The following is a 20978-nucleotide window of genomic DNA, read 5'->3' as shown; positions in this document are numbered from 1 at the left end:
CCACCATCAGAAGTCAAGAGTCCCCCATCCCCCCCTTACATCACAGTACACCCCCCCCCCCCCTCTTACTTTGTCTTCTGCTGGGAAGTAGAAAATGCAGGGTCTGGAGGAGGACTACAGGAGGGCTAGAGTCAGCTGCCAGAGTCTACTGAATGCTGAGACCAGGGCAGGTGGAGACAAGGGGGTGCTGCAGCAGGTGCAGGATCTGTGGGAGGAGTTCTCTTGTCCTCTCTGCTGCTGACTGCTGAGATGAGGGCTGCTTTGCGGGTGCACAGAGAAGCTCAGGATCCGGCGGAGGAGTTCTGTTTTTTTTTCTGCTGCTGATTGCTGAGACAAGTTGGGGGAGAACAGAACAGCATAGCTGCAGCTGAGATGTGGGGGCCACCTGAATGGCCTGGTGGGCCGGATTATACCCAGAAGAGGAGCCTGAGCTTGTAATGCCTACCATAGATAGTTTGAATCTCAGCCGGTTCAGCGGAGACTGGCTGAGATTCAAATCATCTATGGGCGGGCTGGTTGTACCCAATTTGATTGTTGGATTCTTCATGCGATTATTGCCAGTGACTATAGCCACTGGTAATAATCACTGTGTTCACCTGGCAGGGACAGCTCCCCCACACCTCCCTGCAGGGAGAACGCAACATTTCCACGGGAGGAATTCCCATGGTTTCAGGAAAGAAAATCGTAACATCTATGGCCGGCTTTAGAGTTCATGTCCAAAAGCATGAGGACACCTGATCATCACACCTACCTGAAGGTCCTTTTCTGTTCCACCAGGTCCTTTTCTGTACCTGTGTGTAAAGCCAGCTCTATAAAGACATAGTTTGATCAGGTTGGTGTGGAGGAACTTCAGTGTCCTGTACAGATCCCTCACCTAAACTTTACTCTACCTTTTTGAATGAATTGGAACACCAATTGGGAGCCAGATCTTCTCATCCAACATCACTGCCTGACCTCACAAATATTTCTCTGGCTGACTGTACACTAATTCACACAGACGCACTCCATAGATTTGTGGAAAGCCCTCCCAGATAAGTGGAGCCAGTTCTACGAAGGCATAATTTTGCCTGGATTAGTGTGGAGGATCTCTGGAGACCTACCCACAGTCCTGACCTCAACTCGAATGAGAAACTGGGGAATTTATTGAAATGCTGGTTTTGAATCATCCAATATCAGTACTTGACCTCACAAATGTTCTGTTGGCTGATTTGACACAAACTTCCACAGACTCACTCCAGAAGTTTGTGGGAAGCCTTCCCAGAAGATAGGAGCCAGGTTTATAGACATGGTTTAACCAGTTTGTTGTGGAGGAACTTGAGTTGCCTGTACAGAGCCCTGACCTCAACTTTACTGAACACCTTTGGGATGAACTGGAATGGGCCAGGTCTTTTCGACCAATATCTCCATAAAGACATAGTTTGACTAGTTTGGTGTGGAGGACCTTGAGTGGCCTTCAGATTCCTGACCTCACCCTATTGAACACCTTAAGTGTTAAGTGAAATAAGAATGCAATGCTGGTGGTGATCTAGGTCTTTTCTTGCAACAACAGTACCTGACCTCACAAATATATCCTTTTGACTGTGCAAAAAGTCCCACAGACACACTCCAAAATGTATGCCTTACCAGAAGAGTGGAACCAGCTCCATAAAGACATGGTTTGAGGAGTTTTGTGAGAAGGAACTTGAGTGGCCTTCACAAAGCCCCGACCTCAATCCTATTGAATACCTTTGCAATAAATTGGAATGCCAACTCTGAGTCAGGTCTTCCCATCCAACATTCGTAGCTTCACCTTGGGTTCACATGTGTGCTGAAATCACATTGCGATTTATGCATGTGTTTTCTTTGTGAATAGCATTGCGATTTGAGTGTAATTTTTGGCTTCTGCATTTCCACTGACTTCAGCGCAAAGTCGCCTTCCACTGACTTGACTTCATTTAAAAAAACACCTGTCAATCGCAATAATTTGTGAATGCTGACCTCCACATGTCACTATACTCTATTACTTGCAAGTCTCGAATGCACAGCACCAAACTTGCACAGGACGCTGTTTGGATTTGCACTCAAAACGCAATGCCTGTGGATCGCATCAGTGTGAACCACCTAGGAACACATACCTAGCCTGTCATGCAAATATCGGTGTTTGAATATGCATCCAGAATCGCATATGTGTGAACCAGAGCTTAATAGTAGTAAATCCCCCATCGCACTGTATGCTCCAAAACAGACACACATATAAGTAAAAGCAACATTTTGAAACCCTTCATGAGCTCCTTCACTGGGCAGACAGTGAGTTAGCTTATGCTGGGCTCTGCAACATTGCTCTTATGAATAAGTGTCTATCTGGAGAATACAATGTGCTGGGGATCGCATTGGAGACACTCGACAGCAGCGCCATCTATTTTTTTTTCATCATTGCAGCACTTGTTTACATTTGGCTGAGGACCATTTGAAGTGCATCATATTCCCAGTACATGTAACCTCAGTATTTGACCTCACAAATGGGCAAAAATTCCTGTAGGCTCACTATAATATCTTTGGAAAGCCTTCACAGAAGATTGGACAACAACGTAGGCCAACTTCATATTCATGGCCATGGTTTTGCAATGGGAGACCCATCAAGTTCATATAGATGAGATGTTCAGGTGTCCACAGACTTGTATCTGTTATTAGGGAAGAGCAAACATTGCTGGAAGATGAGATTTGCTTCCACTTAGTAGTTCAGACTGTGCAGAGCAGCAGAATAGCACATTATAATTTATTATTATTATTATTATTATACAGGATTTATATAGTGCCAACAGTTTGCCCAGAGCTTTACAATATAAAGGGAGACAATTCAGCAACGATACCGATCAATACAAGAGGGTTAGGAGGGCCCTGATCCTGGGAGCTTACAATCTAAGGGGGGGGGGGGTTATTGGTACAAAAGGTAATAACTGTGGGGGATGAAATGATAGGAGAAATAGAGGATTCCGTTATTAGCTGTAGGCAGGATAGGCTTCCCTGAAAAGAGAGGTTTTCAGGGATCACCTAAAAGTGAGCAGAGTAGGCGATGGTCGGATAGACTGGGGTAGAGAGTTCCAGAGGATGAAGGAGGCTCTGGAGAAGTCCTGGAGATGAGTATGGGAGGAGGAGACAAGGTAGCTAGATAGTAGGAGTTCATGGGAGGAGTGGAGGTCATGGGAGGAGTGCAGAGGACTGTTTGGGTGATATTTGGAGACGAGATTGGTGATGTCATTTGGGACAGAGTTATAAATGGCTTTATATGTTATTAATAATTTTGACTTTTATTTGTTGAGTAATGGGAAGCCAGTGGAGGGATTGGCAGAGAGGGATGGAGGACACTGAGTGGAGGCCAGTGGAGAGATTTGCAGAGCGGGATGGAGGCCAGTGGAGGGATTGGCAGAGAGGGGTGGAGGCCAGTGGAGGGATTGGCAGAGAGGGATGGCAGATACGGAACGGTTAGTAAGGTGGATGAGTCTGGCAGCAGTATTCGTGATAGACTGAAGAGGGGATAGCCTGCAATGAGGTTGGCCAATGAGGAGGGAGTTACAATAGTCAAGGCGAGAGATAACAAGGGAGTGAATAAGTTGCTTAGTGGTTTCCGAGGTTAGGAAAGGGCATATCTTGGAGATGTTACGGAGGTGAAGTCTACAAGATTTGGACAGTGATTGGATTTGGGGCTGAAAGGACAGATGGGAGGGACTGATGGGAGGAAAGGGACTGATGGTTGTATTATTGATCTTGATGGAGAAGTCAGGGGAGGGGGCACAGGTTGGAAGGAATAGTATGAGCTCCGTTTTTTGGAAAGATTGAGTTTGAGGATGTGGAGTGACGTCCATGCTGATATGTCACTTAATAAGGAAATATAATACTTCCTTAGCTGAAGGCTCAACATTTATCTAAAGCCAAGCTATATTTTTTTTTTGGATGGAGTGGCAAAGGGTAACGACTGCCTGGATGTTTAACCCTCTCTATTTGTTTTGATGACACAAAAAGTGATGGGAGGTCTCAATTTTACAAGCGGAGGGAAGCATCTGTGGCAGCTGTATAGGAAGGGTTTCCATATGCCATTGTGTCTCTAGGTCAGGAAGTGATTGGAAATATTCCCCATGGCACACAGACAGCAGGCGGTAAAAACCCTTCCTTACTCCATCCAAAATGGGAACAATAGTTTTGGCTGTACAGCAGTTAAATCTGACGATAACCCTATATCTTAAAAATGAACTCCAGGCAAAATATAAGATCTTCTAAAACCTTGCTCTCCAACCAATTCAGGTTTTATTCCTTGAGACATCGTAACAAGGGTTGGGGAAAATCAACAACAGAAATCTGATGAACATACAATCTAAAACCTTGTCCATTTTCACAGGGGAGTTGAAGCAGCCAAGTCGCGCTATTCCTCTGGGGACAATAATCGCGGTCATCATCACATTCTTCGTCTACCTGATCCTTTTCATACTAGCGGCACTTACCTGTGACAGGTAAGAAAAACTCCACCAAACTATTGCAAATCCCAACAGAACTTTCTTACAACAGAAGGTATAGAGATTTACTGAGTCCATCACAAATCCCAGATGCATCCTAAATTCTAGAGCAATTTATCCAACTGTACACCCAGAGCCTCTGGTTTATAGACCGTATGCATCCTAAATATAGAACCATTTATCCAACTGTCCATCCAGAGCCTCTGGTTTATAGACCAGATACATCCTAAATATAGAACCATTTATCCAACTGTCCATCCAGAGCCTCTGGTTTATAGACCGTATGCATCCTAAATATAGAACCATTTATCCAACTGTCCATCCAGAGCCTCTGGTTTATAGACCAGATACATCCTAAATATAGAACCATTTATCCAACTGTCCATCCAGAGCCTCTGGTTTATAGACCGGATACATCCTAAATATAGAACCATTTATCCAACCGTCCATCCAGAGCCTCTGGTTTATAGATCGGATACATCCTAAATATAGAACCATTTATCCAACCGTCCAATCAGAGCCTCTGGTTTTTAAAGAGCAGATACATCTTAAATATAGAGGCATTTATCTAACTGTCCATCCAGAGCCTCTGCTTTTTAAAGAGCAGATACATCTTAAATATAGAGGCATTTATCTAACTGTTCATCCAGGGGATTGTAGAATCAGATTGTACTGGGTATGGCCACCTTAAGGTTCAGTACCAAAAAGCAAACATCAGACTGGTTCATGGTGCGGCACAGTGGCTTAATGGTTAGCACGTCTGCCTTGCAGTAAACGGGTCATGGGTTCAATTCCCGACCATGGCACCTCCTGCATGGAGTTTGCATGTTCTCCCTGTGCTTGCGTGGGTTTCCTCCGGGTACTCCGGTTTCCTCCCACACTCCAAAGACATGCTGGTAGGTGAATTGGCTCCTGTCTAAATTGTCCCTAGTATGTGTATGTATGAATGTGAGTTAGGGACCTTAGATTGTACGCCCCTTGAGGGTTAGGGACTGATGTGAATGTACAATATATATGTAAAGCGCTGCGTAAACTGACAGTGCTATGTAAGTACCTGAAATAATAATGGTAAATTAACCCAATATATGAAATGGAAGTATGCACATAAATGAGGGAGTAGGTCAATCACAGTTCACTAGACAATATGTTCATCATAGCGGTACAGAATGGAGTTATATAAAGCTAAATTTGAGTAAAGCTGGTAATCCACAAAATCAGAAATAGGTATTGGCATTAGAACACAGTAACAGCAATAGTACTGCGATAACTCCTCTGTAAACAGTTGGCTATAATCACTTTAGCATGCACTCCCTATATATGAATGTCTGCGATGAAATTTAGCACCCCTTACTATGGACAACAGACAAGGTTCTTGTGAAGCAGCTTCAGAGTGAGCAGTCTTTAGCTTTAGTTTTTCAGCTGGCTAGCATTGGGGCCCAGTCTGTACAGTGGTGCACAGGAAGTCTGCATGTAGTAAATAATGCTGCTAGTTAGATGGCTAGCTCTTATGTGTTCAGTCTCTGTTAACGGCAACAGGTTCATGTCAGCAGTGTTCTCTCACCAGTCCCAGTTATATAGCAACTGGGGTCCCACTGTTTAGAAGTAAGCTCATTTCTGCATCTACCTGGAGCTCTGGTCCTTAACATATGGCCAGAGACTTGTGGCATATTTATTGTGCACACCTCAGTATCATTGCAGCAAAAAGAGAGTCCCTCAATGTTCAGCCTGTGATAAATACAGCTCTCTCCCTTTATACCCAGCTTGCATTGGGAATTATGGTCCAAAAGTCCATTAACCACTATAATAAAGTTTCTTTCCTGACCTTCATTTCCCATAATTCTGAGCTGCCAACTATGAATTGCTTGAACACTTTCTGCTTGTCAGTTCCGCCTGGTGGATGGAGATGTTAGTAGTTGTGTAGTAGTGTTAACCCAATAAGCCTGAAGACACAGAAAGCACTGCAGTACAGTGTCCTAAATCCTCTCTTTCTCTAACCAAGCACATAACCACATATATAAGGAGCCATTTATCCAACTGTACAGCCAGAGTCGCTGGTTTATAGACCGGATACATCCTAAATATAGAGCCATTTATCTAACTGTCCATCCAGACCTCTGGTTTATAGACCGAACACATCCTAAATATAGAACCATTTATCCAACTGTACACCCAGAGCCTCTGGTTTATAGACCGGATACATCCTAAATATAGAGCCATTTATCCAACCGTCCATCCAGACCTCTGGTTTATAGACCGAACACATCCTAAATATAGAACCATTTATCCAACCATCCATCCAGAGCCTCTGGTTTATAGACCGGATACATCCTAAATATAGAGCCATTTATCCAACTGTCCATCCAGAGCCTCTGGTTTATAGACCAGATACATCCTAAATATAGAGCCATTTATCCAACTGTCCATCCAGAGCCTCTGGTTTATAGACCGGATACATCCTAAATATAGAACCATTTATCCAACCGTCCAATCAGAGCCTCTGGTTTATAGACCGGTTACGTCCTAAATATAGAACCATTTATCCAACCGTCCAATCAGAGCCTCTGGTTTATAGACCGGATACGTCCTAAATATAGAACCATTTATCCAACTGTACACCCACATTTCTCCTGCCTTTGCTGTGTCTCTCTAATCTTGGTGGATTTACTAAAATGTTCTAATTACATGTTATCTTCTTCTACCCCATTAGAACTCTCCTGAGAGAGGACTATGGATTCTTCCGGCCCATCAACATTTGGCCACCTTTTGTCTTAATCGGGGTGTACGCCACATCTCTGTCTGCCTCTATGAGCACCCTGATTGGGGCATCTCGCATCCTGTATGCCCTGGCCAAGGATGACCTGTTTGGTAAGAGGTTTATTTTTATATGTGGGGGGGGGGGGGGGCATTCATTTTTTTTTTTTTTTTTTTTTCTTGCTGCATAAGATTGAGAGAAAAAAGTAAACCTTTCTTGCAAGCCTCATTAGGAGCTGAAGATAGTCATCTTCATTTCTTGACTGGAGGATGCCAAGCATCATCTAGCTCTTTTCTCTCTGGGCCTGTGTCCTTGGCCCAGCCCTTTTCATTCATTGGAATTCAGTTCAATCATGGAGGCTCCGCACTGAATACAGAATTTAGCTTGGGTGGCCTTCATGCAAGTTCAGCCTCCCTAGGAATGCCCACTCCTCCAGAATGACAGCCACCCATCAAGTTCACAAGAGCCAATATCAATGCATGCAACACTTCAGAGCTATAGGGAAGTGAATAGTGAAAGACTTCCTCTTCAACTCTCTGATAACCCTGACAGCAGGGGCCTTGGGGAGTGAGTGAGCTGCTCTCATGTCTATGGGTTACTTTGGCAGGTGTGTCTGGATGGGCATCTTAACGTCATATCTACAGGTGTCGGTTTAACAGTGGTCTGGATGAAACATCCTACCTTATATCTGCAGCTCCCAGTTTGACAGTGTACTGGACTGGACATCTTAACCTCATATCTGTAGGTCCCAGTTTGGCAGTGGTCTGGACTGGACAGTGGTCTGGATGGGACACGTTAACCTTATATCTGCAGCTTCTGGTTTGGGAGTTGTTTCAATGTTAATCTCCTATCTGCAGGTCCCGGCTTGACTGGTAGTCTGGTTGAGACATCTTACCACAGGCCTTGAAATTTGCACTCGCCTGCTCGCATTGGCGAGTGGAAATTATGGTGTGGGCGAGTGTGTCTCCAGGGCCGCTTTGCTGAGCAGGCTCAGACCTCAGGCCGGATCTGTCACTCGCACTGGGAGCCGTCGGACTGCTCAATAGTTGAGCAAAGTGAAAGCAAAGGAAGGAGTGTGTGCTATGCTCTCTGCCTCCCCCTAGAGTGCAGTACCCAGCTCTGTGAGTGATGGTAACGAAGTACTGCAACTTTTTATAGGGATGTGTGTGTACATGTATCTGTGTGTGTTTGTGTATGCATGTACGTGTGTGTGTGTGTGTGTACATGTGTCTCTGTGTGTACGTGTGTGTGTGTGTGTGTGTGTGTATGTACATATGTCTGTATGTAAACCTACATGTATGGGTGGTTTGGTCGGGTTCAGGATGATGTGGTTATTATGGGTGGGTGAGTATGGGGGCATTTGAGGTATTGCTGGGTTGGATAGTAGGTAGGGGTGTAGCAGGGTAGGGGTTGGGTGGGGCAACTGGTGGCAAGTAACTCTTAAGTCCTGGCTAGTAGCTCAGGACTTGACATTTTAAGCCCTGTCTTACCTTATATCTGCAGGTCCTAGTTTGACAATGCTCTAAATGGGACATCATAAGTTTTATCTCCAGGTCCCAGTTTGGCATCAGTCTGGATGGAACATTATAAACCTCATATTTGTAGGCCTTGGTTTAACAGCGGCGTGAATGGAATATCTTAACCTCATATCTGGAGATCCCTGATTGATGGGTGGTCTGGATAGGACAACATAACCTCATATCTGGAGATCCCTGATTGATGGGTGGTCTGGATAGGACAACATAACCTCATATCTGGAGATCCCTGATTGATGGGTGGTCTGGATAGGACAACATAACCTCATATCTGCAGGTCCCTGTTTGACTGATGGTCTGGATGGGACATCTTAACCTTGTGTGTCCCTATTCTCCAGATGTCAAATATGTTAGGTACCCTGCTGACTCTACCTATATAATTCATCTGTGTCCCTTGTTTTGAACATAATTTGTCTTTTAGGAATTCTTCTAGCACCTGCCAAGCTGGTCTCCAAGGGAGGAAACCCCTGGGGAGCTGTCCTCTATACCTGGGCCCTGGTGCAGGTGAGCTCCTCTTCCGTGTTTCATGTTGTTTGTTCTGTAAAGTAATATGACACATCTGACCTTCTATTGCTACAATCAGGCCATGGGGGTTCAGGGTTACTCTAATGGTGATAACACTTCAAGCATCAGAGGGCAAAAACCTCTGTTCAGTGGGTGGGTTGATTTCCCCCACTCACCCCCCCCCCCCCCCCCCCCCCTTCTTTTTTTTTTTTTTTTTTTTTTTCTCTTAACCACCTCCCATCCGGCCATTGTAAATGAATGGCCAGACGGTGGCAGTGTAGGGTCGGGTGGCTGTTTATAAACGGCCTCCCTGCCCCCCTGCTTGTGCGCGCTCCTTGGGAGCGTGCAGCACCGCAATCCGGACACATTGGAACACCGATCGTCATACAGGACCTCTGTGCGAGGTCCAAATCATGTGATCACTGATTGGCCAATCAGTGATCACATGCAGAGTAGTGAGCAAGATGTCGCTTCCTCTGACATCATTGCTTACTACGTGTGAAATCTGTGAATGATCACAGAGATCACATGGTACAGGGCTATTCACAACAGCCTTGTACCATGTGACAAGCTGTGACCAATCACAGCTCTCACAGTATTTCTCAATGGCTGCAAGAATGCAGCCAGAGAAGAGGAGAAATGATTGCTTTTACAGCCCTTATGGGTGTAAAAGCAATGTAAAAAAAAAAATGTCATCACCCCCCCCCACAAGTAGTACAGTGTCACCATGGTGACACTACTGCTAGGGTGACAGTATGTAAAAACAAAAAAAAAAACAAACAATATAAAAATGTAAAAACATTTTTAAAAACTATAATTTTTGGTTATAAACTAATTTTAAGTTATTTATTTTTTTACTAAAAAGATACTTGAATATATTTTGGCCAAGATTTATGATGAAATATTATTTATTTGCAAAATGTTATAAGAAAAACACTTTTTTTCAAAATTTTTGGACTTTTTCATTTATATAGCAAAAAAAATAAAAATCCCAGCAGTGAATAAATACCACCAAAATTAAAGCTTTATCTGTCTCAAAAAAATGCTAAAAAATTCATATGGGTACAGTGTTGCACGACCGCGCAATTGTCATTGCGCTGATGGCGCTGAAAATTGGCCTGGACAGGGGAAGGGGGTGAAAGTGTCCGGACATGCATGGGTTAATGGTGAACAGGAAACATTTTTAAAGGCATTGGTCCAGCACCTATACTCAGCCAAGGTGGAAAGAATGTGGTCTCAAAGGTGTGCCATAAACGTGCCATAAACACTGCTACTTACCTCTTCAGCCTGGATGGTGACAGTTGGAAAAATGAGAACAATTGCTCATTGGCACAGAGATTTTTCAATTTTGAACAAGTCCTGACAAGTCCTTTTTGTTGACATTCTGGAGCCCACAGGACCTTATTCCACGTGGTTTTGGCATGTGGTAGCCAGTAGTCAAACACACCAGGAGCAGAAGTGAAGACTTGTTGAGCTGGAAGCCCTGTAACATAATGGAGGCAGAATTGGCTTTCCACTGTTAGTCTGATGTTACAAGGGCGAGGTTGGCACCAAGGGCGGGGTTGGCACCAAGGCCAAGATCTCCAAAAGACTTCCTGCCAGTCTCATGGAATCACTAGCAGGGCCAGTAACATGTCACTCTGTCTTTGCTCATTTGCCAGTTACAAATCTTTGCATAATGAGAGCCAGCAAGGGAGTGATTTCAGAAAGGATACCCTCATCATTGTATCCCTCTACACCACACATATCCCCCCAGCACTGTGGTCCCTCTACTACATCCCTGCTCTGTAACCCCTCTACACCCCAGATACCCCCACCCATCCCTGTGAACCCTCTACATCCGTGCTCGGAACCCCCCCCCTATACACACCCCCCAGATACCCTCATCACTGTATCCCTCTACACCTCACACATCCCACCAGCACTGTGGTCCCTCTACTACATCCCTGCTCTGTAACCCCTCTACACCCCAGATATCCTCCCGGCACTCTGACATCTCTACACCCCAGATACCCCCACCATCCCTGTGGACCCTCTACATCCGTGTTCAGAACCCCCCCCCCCTATACACACACCCCAGATACCCTCATCACTGTAACCCCTCTACACCCCAGATATCCTCCCAGCACTGTGGTCCCTCTACATCCCTGCTCTGTGACCCCCCCCTCCTACACACACCTCAGATGCCCTCATTACTGTAACCCCTCTACACCCCAGATATTCTCCCAGCACTCTGACCTCTCTACACCCCAGATACCCTCATTAGTGTAACCCCTCTACACCCCAGATATCCTCCCAACACTCTGACCTCTCTACACCCCAGATGCACCCTAGATATTCCCCCAGCACTGTTACCATATGCACTCTAGAAGATACTCCTTGTAGTGTGACCTCACTAAATCCCTGATACCCCCAAACTGTGACCTCTATTTTCCTGATGTGCCTCGCACTGTGACCCCTCTATGCCCCTGATGCCTCTAATACTATGGTCATCCAAGATACCCCCAGCATTGATACCCCCTTTTCTAATACAGGTACAGTGCATGTGAACTCGTAGCTATGTGCCCACCCCCCGTGCTGTGACAAGGATTTGCCTTTGCACCAATCATATCATGCAGGAAGAAGAAGGTGCGAAAGACTGATCATCCCTCCTGGGCATCCCAAGCCCAGTGGTGAAAACGGGGCACACTCCATGTACGCCATGCTGCTGGAACAACGTGGGTGGGGGTTAGGGGCAGGCTCTGTGCAGGCCAATGTGCTGGCTTTTACCATGAACGAATAGGGCAAAGAGAAGGAGAGGACTCCAAGAGACAGTGTGCGGAGGGAAGATTGGAGGAGCCATGTCGCACAGCATCGCATAGTAAAACTATATAAGCAAAAGCCAGGAAAACTATTTGCAGGCAATGCGGACCTAAGGGGCAGCTGATTTGGGCCCCACAATAAGGACTGGGCCCGGGGCAGCTGCCCCTTTTACCCCATGTTAAAGACCCGCCTAGTAGAATTGAATGATCATTCATACTAGGTGATAATGTAATATAGAAGAATGCTTCTATTACCCCCTCATTCGTAGTCTCTGCCCTGCTGGTTTGTGTCTCTGCCCCTCCCACAATGGGGAGATTTCCTGTAATAGTTCGTGTCTCTGCCGCTCCCACAATGGGGAGATTTCCTGCAATAGTTTGTATCAATGCTACCTCCCACAATGGGGAGATTTCCTCTAGTAGTTTGTGTCTCAGCTCCTCCCACAATGGGGAGATTTCCTGCAGTAGTTTGTGCCTCTGCCCCTCTCACAATGGGGAGATTTCCTGTGGTAGGTTGTGCCTCTGCCCCTCCCACAATGGGGAAATTTACCGTGGTAGGTTGTGCCTCTGCCCCTCCCACAATGGGGAGATTTCCTGTGGTAGGTTGTGCCTCTGCCCCTCCCACAATGGGGAGATTTCCTGTTGTAGTTTGTGTCTGTGCCCCTCCCACAGTGGGGAAATTTCCTGTGGTAGTTTGTCTTTGCCCCTCCCACAATGGGGAAATTTCCTGTGGTAGTTTGTGTCTTTGCCCCTCCCACAATGGTAAGTTTTTTTTGTAATGGCTATTATATTTACTTGACCTGGTGAAGATACCTGTCTGCTGCAAAATTTTGAAATATCAATTTTAGTTGGAGATGACTTTTAAAATGTAGACCTCCATTGAATTATTTTTGTGGTGACCTCTTCTCAATCTTTCTTTTCAGCTTGTTTTGTTAGCGGGAAAACTAAACACCATAGCTGGCATTGTCACCGTCTTCTACCTCATGGCGTATGCAGCAATAGACCTGGCCTGCCTGGCCCTTGAGTGGGCATCTGCACCAAACTTCCGGTAAGTGCCCTTCGGAGTATTTTTTTTTTTCTTTTTTTTTTTTTTCTTGCTCCCTTAAAGGAAAGCTAGCACATAAAAAGTGACCTTGGATACATTTTTTTTTTTTTTTTTTTTACATCACCTTTTGTGGTGCAGTTTACTAAAAAATGCCACAGCAAGTTGCTGTGAGCTGGAAACACATTTTAAATCGATGGGCTGCCTTATTCTACAAAGTTCTAGACTCTCACACCAGTTATGAGAAGTAAAATCAATTTGATTGTTCAGCACAAATATTGACACACTCCATCCAGGATCCTCCCTCTAACATGTTTCGTCCCCTCATGGGTTTAAGTCCTAGAGCTGATTTTTAGCTGCTCTATGATTAGGCCCCATTAGAGGGTTAATCATGTTAGAGGGAGGATACTGGGTGGAGTGTCAGTCCTTGTGCTGAACAATGAAGTTGATTTTACTTCTCAAAAGTGATGTGAGATTCCAGAACTTTGTCAGAATCATGTGTGGGAGGAATGGATCCAAGGGGGGTGGGCACCTGAGAGCTGGAGTTGAGGTTTGCAGAGGTCATAGTGTGGCAGCACCCAGATATTGCAGAGTTTCCTTTTTAACGTTAACATTTTTAACAGCCTCTGTTGGCAAAAGCAAAGTTATCAGCTCACTTCCCCCCCCACCCTTTATTTCCTGTGAAGTAATGTGTCTCAGTCTGTAGATGATACTCAAGGCCATATACTGCACAGTTTAGAAAGTCTTTTGAATGTACAGAAAGTGAGAGAGGAAATATATGCATTGTGACGTAATTGTTGGTGTATATATACCATGTAGGAGGCTTTTGAAGGCACTTGGCTTTGCAAACATGAGTCTGGCTAGGTCAAACCAGCTGGTGAATTAAAGGTTTGATTTCCTCAAGTCCATGTCCGGAGTTTTACCTGGTATTCCCAAAGTTGTTACTACAATAGGAGTGGCTTCATCTTTTATACTGGTGCCCATGACTTTCATTCGTAGAGATTCCTCAAACTTCTTGGTTAGCGAACACACACAGTGGGATCAACTAAATCCCTGATATCTGGACTATATGTCCCATGATCCTTTGGGTGCATATTGGGCAACCAGCTGTCAATCATGAGCTGCTAAGTGGAGCAGCTGTCTTTATGTGTCTTTGTGGCTGTAGTCCCATCTGGGAGTGGCCATGTTGAGGCTCCATGGAGACCCTGCAAAGCAACGTACCTACCCCAGAGAAGTGTCGTCTGAATATATTGTTCTGGAGGATACGTTCTCATGAAAAGCTTACAGCAATTAAATGTGGTTTGCAGATTACAATATTTAGCAAAAATGGGTTTAAAAACTAAAGATGAGCTGAACATAACTGGGCTCTGTTCGAACAGGGTTTGCCAAACGTGAGCAGGTGCCAAATCGGAACCCCATGGAAGTCAACTGGAGCCAAATGTTATTAGCTCTGGCCATTTTACATGGCCGATGCTGGTGAGGTCACTAGCTGTTCACTTTTGTTGCCAGCGGTTTAGACATTAATGGCTGTGTGTTGAGTTATTTTGAGGGGACAGCAAATTTCCATGTTATACAAGCTGTACACTGACTACGTCACATTGTAGCAAAGTGTCATTTCTTCAGTGTTGTCACATGAAAAGATATAATAATATATTTACAAAAATGTGAGGGGTGGACTCACTTCTGGGAGATACTGTATATGCTGTAAAGATCCATTGTCTGCTAGATCCACTCATGGTACATGACGATTGGACAGCCAAGAATGCCGTTTATTCTGGAGGTTCTTTACCTGTCCACTAGAGGCAGTCATGTTCCATGAATGAAGATGTAATCACTTGGTTAGGAGTAATCTCCCAGTTTATGTATGATCTTATTGATAAAATATGTCCTGCTGAAATATTAAAGTGCCTCTCCTCGATACCCCTCTGGATAATGTCCATATGTTTTGAGTTGGTTTTGTGGCTCATCTTTATTAGATGGGAATTCTATTTCTATGTTTGTCCCGTGTTCTGAAAATGGTAGATATTAAGATCGTATTCCCATAATTTGTTCTGGCGGTTTATCAGATGGTGCTCATGCGTTACTTCAGTCCATCATATCCGATGTCCCATGTCTCTCCACACTCTGATGTAGGTACATATTGTTGGTAATCATTTGCTTTAATATCTCTGAAACAGTCTTCCCAAATCACAATCCATATCATATGTCAGTATAACTTGATATCTGGTTAATTCTTTTTATACTTTTTGTAGTTGCAAAATGTATTAAATTGATTCTGGTGGTCATAGTATATATAGTATGCATATGTCTGCTGAGTATTTCTCTGAGGTGAAGACCTTGTTTCCCATAAAGGGAGACCCGGAGTAGAAGAAAGAAGACCTGAACGGAGGGCCAGCATGACAGGGTTAAAGGGGGTTGGGAGAGGAGAGTCCCATTAGCTAAGGGGGGAGTTTAAGTGGTTTTAAGGAGGGAGCGGGTGGAGCCACAAGGGGTGGTCTGACAGGGTGTGGCAGAGGGTCTTCAGTCAGAAGAGAGTTTTATCAAGTCAGACTTCCCTCCCCCCGCCTGTTTGTTTCATGGTTTGTTTTTGGTGGTGGTTGTGCCTGTTGGTGCTGGGGGACAACCGATGGGGTGCAAGGTCCTCGTTGGTTACTGTGGTCACAAGAAAGGCACTTTGTAGGCAGGGGTGGACTGACAACTCATGGGGCCCCCGGGCAATAGGGGATCATGGGGCCCCTGTGTCCTTGCCCAAACTCAAGCCTATGAAAAAGGTACCAGGGGCATCTCATGGGGCCCCCTACTGATCCTGGCCCCTCGGGCAGCGCCCGAGTTTCCAAATGGTCAGTCCGCCCCTATTTGTAGGAACACGTCTGAGGAATGGTTTCCAGTTCTGGTTGGGGGTATCTGCGGTGGTGTCTCTGAGTCGGTGGTGTTGCGGCTGGAGGCCTAGTTAAGCAGGACGTAGGTAAATGTTTTCTTGATGCCTATTGGGACCTCGAAAAAAACATGTTATACTGTGTGATTTATAGATTGTAAGCTCCAAGGAGCAGGGCCCTCAATCCCCTCATGTTTTGCATTGTATTGGTATTGTTCTGTCACATGTTCTGTCTCCCTTTGTAATGTACAGCGCTGAGCGAACTATTGGCGCTTTATAAATACTGTATAATAATAATAATAATAATTAATGGTTGTAATAAAAGGTCAGTTTTGGGCCATTAACTCCAGTTCTTGTCTGTGTGGTTACTTAGGTTGAAAGGGGGGTAGGTATTGGTTTAGGGCAATGGACTGACCATTCGAGCACTCGGGCACTGCCTGAGGTCCCAGAGTCAGTAGGGGGCCCCATGAAATGCCCCTGGTACCTTTTTTCATGGGCTTTTTTGAGTGTGGGCAAGGACACGGGCCCCATGATCCGCTACTGCCCTGGGGCCCCATGAGTTGTCAGTCCACCCCTGGTTTAGGGGGACTGGATCAAGCCATCTTTAGCCCCCTGGTGAAGTGAATTGCATAGTTTCACAGTCTATGGAAGCACCTGAGGAGGGTATGATTAGCCGGGCTAGTGTCTGTGTGCTCATTGGTAAACATTCAGTTGGTCTCCAGCAGAAGTAGGACTCTGTGAGTAATAGGTGTCACTGTTCCCCTCGTAGGATAATATCCTTCCCGTGAATGAACAATTGTAACATCCATTTAAGGCTTTACTTAGTATATAAAGTCATTTGGGAAAATCTATACCCGAGGCCCCTTATTGTGTTTACTTGTTCTATTGCTCAAAATTCAGATTGTGTTGTTTTCACAATGAGCATTTATGACTTTTGGTCAACACCAGCCATGTTCTCCGGTCAGGTCTGTGTGACTTCATTGTATTCTTGAGGTCATCTGTATTCAGTCAACCATTGTGCATGTCTTTTGTTTGAAATGGTCTGTTGTAAAGAGCAGACGCTTCTGTTCCCGGGAAATTGCCGGGGTTTCATGACTTGTTTTATTGAGTGGTATTTCTTTAGTCATTTATGTATCAAAATCATAACACACCTTTTCTTCAAAAAAGAAGAAACATGGGTTAAAGGGGGTTGGGAGAGGAGAGTCCCATTCGCTAAGGGGGAGTCTTTTTTTTTTTTTTTTTGTATGTCACCTTCCCCCCCCCTTCATAATACAGGGGCCCCCCATAAAGACTTTAATTAGATCATAGTCCCCTTATATCAATGCCCACCCCCTTAGAGACCTCCCCCATTATATCAGAATCCCCTTATATCAGTGCTCCCCTTAGAGACCCAAAAAAATAACAATTGGAAAACACGTAGTGCGTCCTCCACTATATATTTAATTTATTCATATGTGAAGAAATAGTTGTGAATGATGGTGGAAACCCCAAAGAGTAAGCCAAATATTAATAAAATCTTATTCAAACATATATATGGACAGCACAGTGGCTAAATGGTTAGCACTTCTGCCTGGCAGCGTTAGAGTCGTTGGTTCGAATCCCAACCACAATGCCCAGGTACTAACAGTCATCAGGTATAGTCCGGCACAGATTGCTTTTCAAAGGTGGGGGAAAAAGTCTTGTCGAGAGAGGGGGAGGGATAAACCTCAGACCCTCTTCCCTCCTGTGTAGGACTACACAGGAGGCACTTCCGTCTGGCAGTACTCGGGTCGTTGGTTCGAATCCAAACCACAGCACCACCTGCCTGGAGTTTGCATGTTCTCCCTGTGCCTGCGTGGGTTTCCTCCGGGTACTCCGGTTTCCTCCTACCCTCCAAAGACATGCTGGTAGGTGAATTGGCTCCTGTCTAAATTGTCCCTAGTATGTGTATGTATGAATGTGAGTTAGGGACCTTAGATTGTACGCTCCTTGAGGGTTAGGGACCTTAGATTGTACGCCCCTTGAGGGTTAGGGACCTTAGATTGTACGCCCCTTGAGGGTTAGGGACCTTAGATTGTACGCCCCTTGAGGGTTAGGGACCTTAGATTGTACGCCCCTTGAGGGTTAGGGACCTTAGATTGTACGCCCCTTGAGGGTTAGGGACCTTAGATTGTACGCCCCTTGAGGGTTAGGGACCTTAGATTGTACGCCCCTTGAGGGTTAGGGACCTTAGATTGTACGCCCCTTGAGGGTTAGGGACCTTAGATTGTACACCCCTTGAGGGTTAGGGACCTTAGATTGTACGCCCCTTGAGGGTTAGGGACCTTAGATTGTGTGCCCCTTGAGGGTTAGGGACCTTAGATTGTACGCCCCTTGAGGGTTAGGGACCTTAGATTGTACGCCCCTTGAGGGTCAGGGACCTTAGATTGTACGCCCCTTGAGGGTTAGGGACCTTAGATTGTACGCCCCTTGAGGGTTAGGGACCTTAGATTGTACGCCCCTTGAGGGTTAGGGACCTTAGATTGTACGCCCCTTGAGGGTTAGGGACTGATGTGAATGTACAATATATATGTAAAGTGCTGTGTAAACTGACAGTGCTATACAAGTACCTGAAATATCCCATACCCCATACAAATCAATATATACTGTGCAATCTTGATGAATAGTGGTGGAAACCTCCAATCCATTCCTAAATGCGTTTTGTGCTAATATCCAGTGTCCTCAAAAGGACTTTATAAGTTGGATATTGGCACAGCACATTTTGGAATGGATTGGAGGTTTCCACCATTATTCATATAGTATTAGGTGTTTCAAGATTGCACAGTATATATTTTTTAATAAGTTCATATTTAATATTTGGCTTACCCTTGGGGGTTTCCACCATCATTGACAATTCTTTTTTTACATATGAGTTACTATACCTATAGGAGGGGGGGTGCGCTGCATGTTTTTACATTTGTGGGTTTTGAGGTGTGGGAACAAGTATCAGTGATGGCAGCAAACCAAGTTTATTTATTGAGTTCTCTTTTCAGAGTCCCCTTTATATTAGTGATCCCCCTTAGAGATCAGCAGTTGGATCCTACTGTATATAAGAGGACTTCTAATTGGGGGGCACTCTGAGGAGGGGTGCTAGTATAAAGAGACTGATGTAATGGGGGGTGCTGATATAAGGTGACTCGGATATATTAGGTGTTCTTTAGGGAAGGGGGGGCACTGATAAAAGGAGACTGATCTAATGGAGTGTCTCTAAGGAGGGGGGTGCTGACTGCTGATCTAGTGGTTGGTTACCAACCATTAGGTCAGCAACCCCCCCTTAGAGACACACCCCCCCCCCCACCCCATCAGCTCAGTGGTCCCTTAAATCAGCAACCCCCCTTAAAGACCTCCATTAGATCAGAGAGACCCCCACTATATCAGCATGCTCTACTCCTAAAGATCCCCCCCATTGGGAAGGAGCTAGGAAGTGTGGGAGCCAATGCCCTCTTAAGAGTATCAGGGGCCCCTGGGCAAAATAATGCGCTGGAGCCCCTACCAGTCTGCATAGGTATCCCTATCACAGTGCCCCCATACATTAGGTATCCCCATCACAGTGCCCCCATACATTAGGTATCCCCATCACAGTGCCCCCATACATTAGGTATCCCCATCACCGTGCCCCCATACATTAGGTATCCCCATCGCAGTGCCCCCATACATTAGGTATCCCTATCGCAGTGCCCCCATACATTAGGTATCCCCATCACCGTGCCCCCATACATTAGGTATCCCCATCGCAGTGCCCCCATACATTAGGTATCCCTATCGCAGTGCCCCCATACATTTAGGTATCCCCATCACCGTGCCCCCATACATTAGGTATCCCCATCACAGTGCCCCCATACATTAGGTATCCCTATCGCAGTGCCCCCATACATTAGGTATCCCTATCACAGTGCCCCCATACATTAGGTATCCCTATCACAGTGCCCCCATACATTAGGTATCCCCATCACCGTGCCCCCATACATTAGGTATCCCCATCACCGTGCCCCCATACATTAGGTATCCCCATCACCGTGCCCCCATACATTAGGTATCCCCATCACCGTGCCCCCATACATTAGGTATCCCCATCACAGTGCCCCCATACATTGGGTATCCCTATCACAGTGCCCCCATACATTGGGTATCCCCATCACCGTGCCCCCATACATTAGGTATCCCCATCACCGTGCCCCCATACATTAGGTATCCCTATCACAGTGCCCCCATACATTGGGTAACCCCATCACCGTGCCCCCATACATTAGGTATCCCCATCACCGTGCCCCCATACATTAGGTATCCCTATCACAGTGCCCCCATACATTGGGTATCCCTATCACAGTGCCCCCATACATTGGGTATCCCTATCACAGTGCCCCCATACATTGGGTATCCCTATCACAGTGCCCCCATACATTAGGTATCCCCATCACAGTGCCCCCATACATTAGGTATCCCCATCACAGTGCCCCCATACATTAGGTATCCCCATCACAGTGCCCCCATACATTAGGTATCCCCATCATCGTGCTCCCATACATTAGGTATCCCCATCGCAGTGCCCCTATAACTTAGGTATCCCCGTCGCAGTGCCCCCATACATTAGGTATCCCCGTCGCAGTGCCCCCATACATTAGGTATCCCTGTCGCAGTGCCCCCATACATTAGGTATCCCCGTCGCAGTGCCCCCATACATTAGGTGTCCCCATCCATCAGGAATCCCCATCCATCAGGTGGCCCCATCACAGTGCCTCCCCATCATTGTCCCCATTCATAAGAGTTGTACTCCCCCTTGTACTCATAGATACCAAGTGCTGTTCCCTCCTGTAAGGAAGGTAGCTTATCTTTCCTCTCCCCTGCTGAGACTGAGATGAATTCTCAGTCCCAACATCAGCCAGTTGCTTCTTCTGACAGGAGGAACAGTCAATTCTGTCAAAGTAGGTTGTCACAAGTGTTGCACATACGGTAAATAATGCCACTGT

General features: G+C 45.7%; 1 protein-coding gene across 1 annotated transcript in view; it reads left to right on the top strand.

Annotated features, from left to right (window-relative positions):
• The window catches only part of SLC12A9 (solute carrier family 12 member 9), a 48815-nt gene that overhangs the window by 14836 nt on the left and 13001 nt on the right, over positions 1-20978 (top strand). Inside the window, exons 7-10 of the mRNA XM_089667385.1 lie at positions 4373-4484; positions 7195-7352; positions 9196-9278; positions 13000-13124. Coding sequence (XP_089523511.1) covers positions 4373-4484; positions 7195-7352; positions 9196-9278; positions 13000-13124 — 478 coding nt within the window. The remainder of the gene's footprint in view (positions 1-4372; positions 4485-7194; positions 7353-9195; positions 9279-12999; positions 13125-20978) is intronic.

The sequence above is a fragment of the Staurois parvus genome, unplaced genomic scaffold, assembly GCF_062004578.1.
Source record: "Staurois parvus isolate SC_StPar_1 unplaced genomic scaffold, SC_StPar_1.0 ptg003232l, whole genome shotgun sequence".
Lineage (NCBI taxonomy): Eukaryota > Metazoa > Chordata > Amphibia > Anura > Ranidae > Staurois > Staurois parvus.
This window is presented reverse-complemented; position numbering and strand designations above follow the sequence as displayed.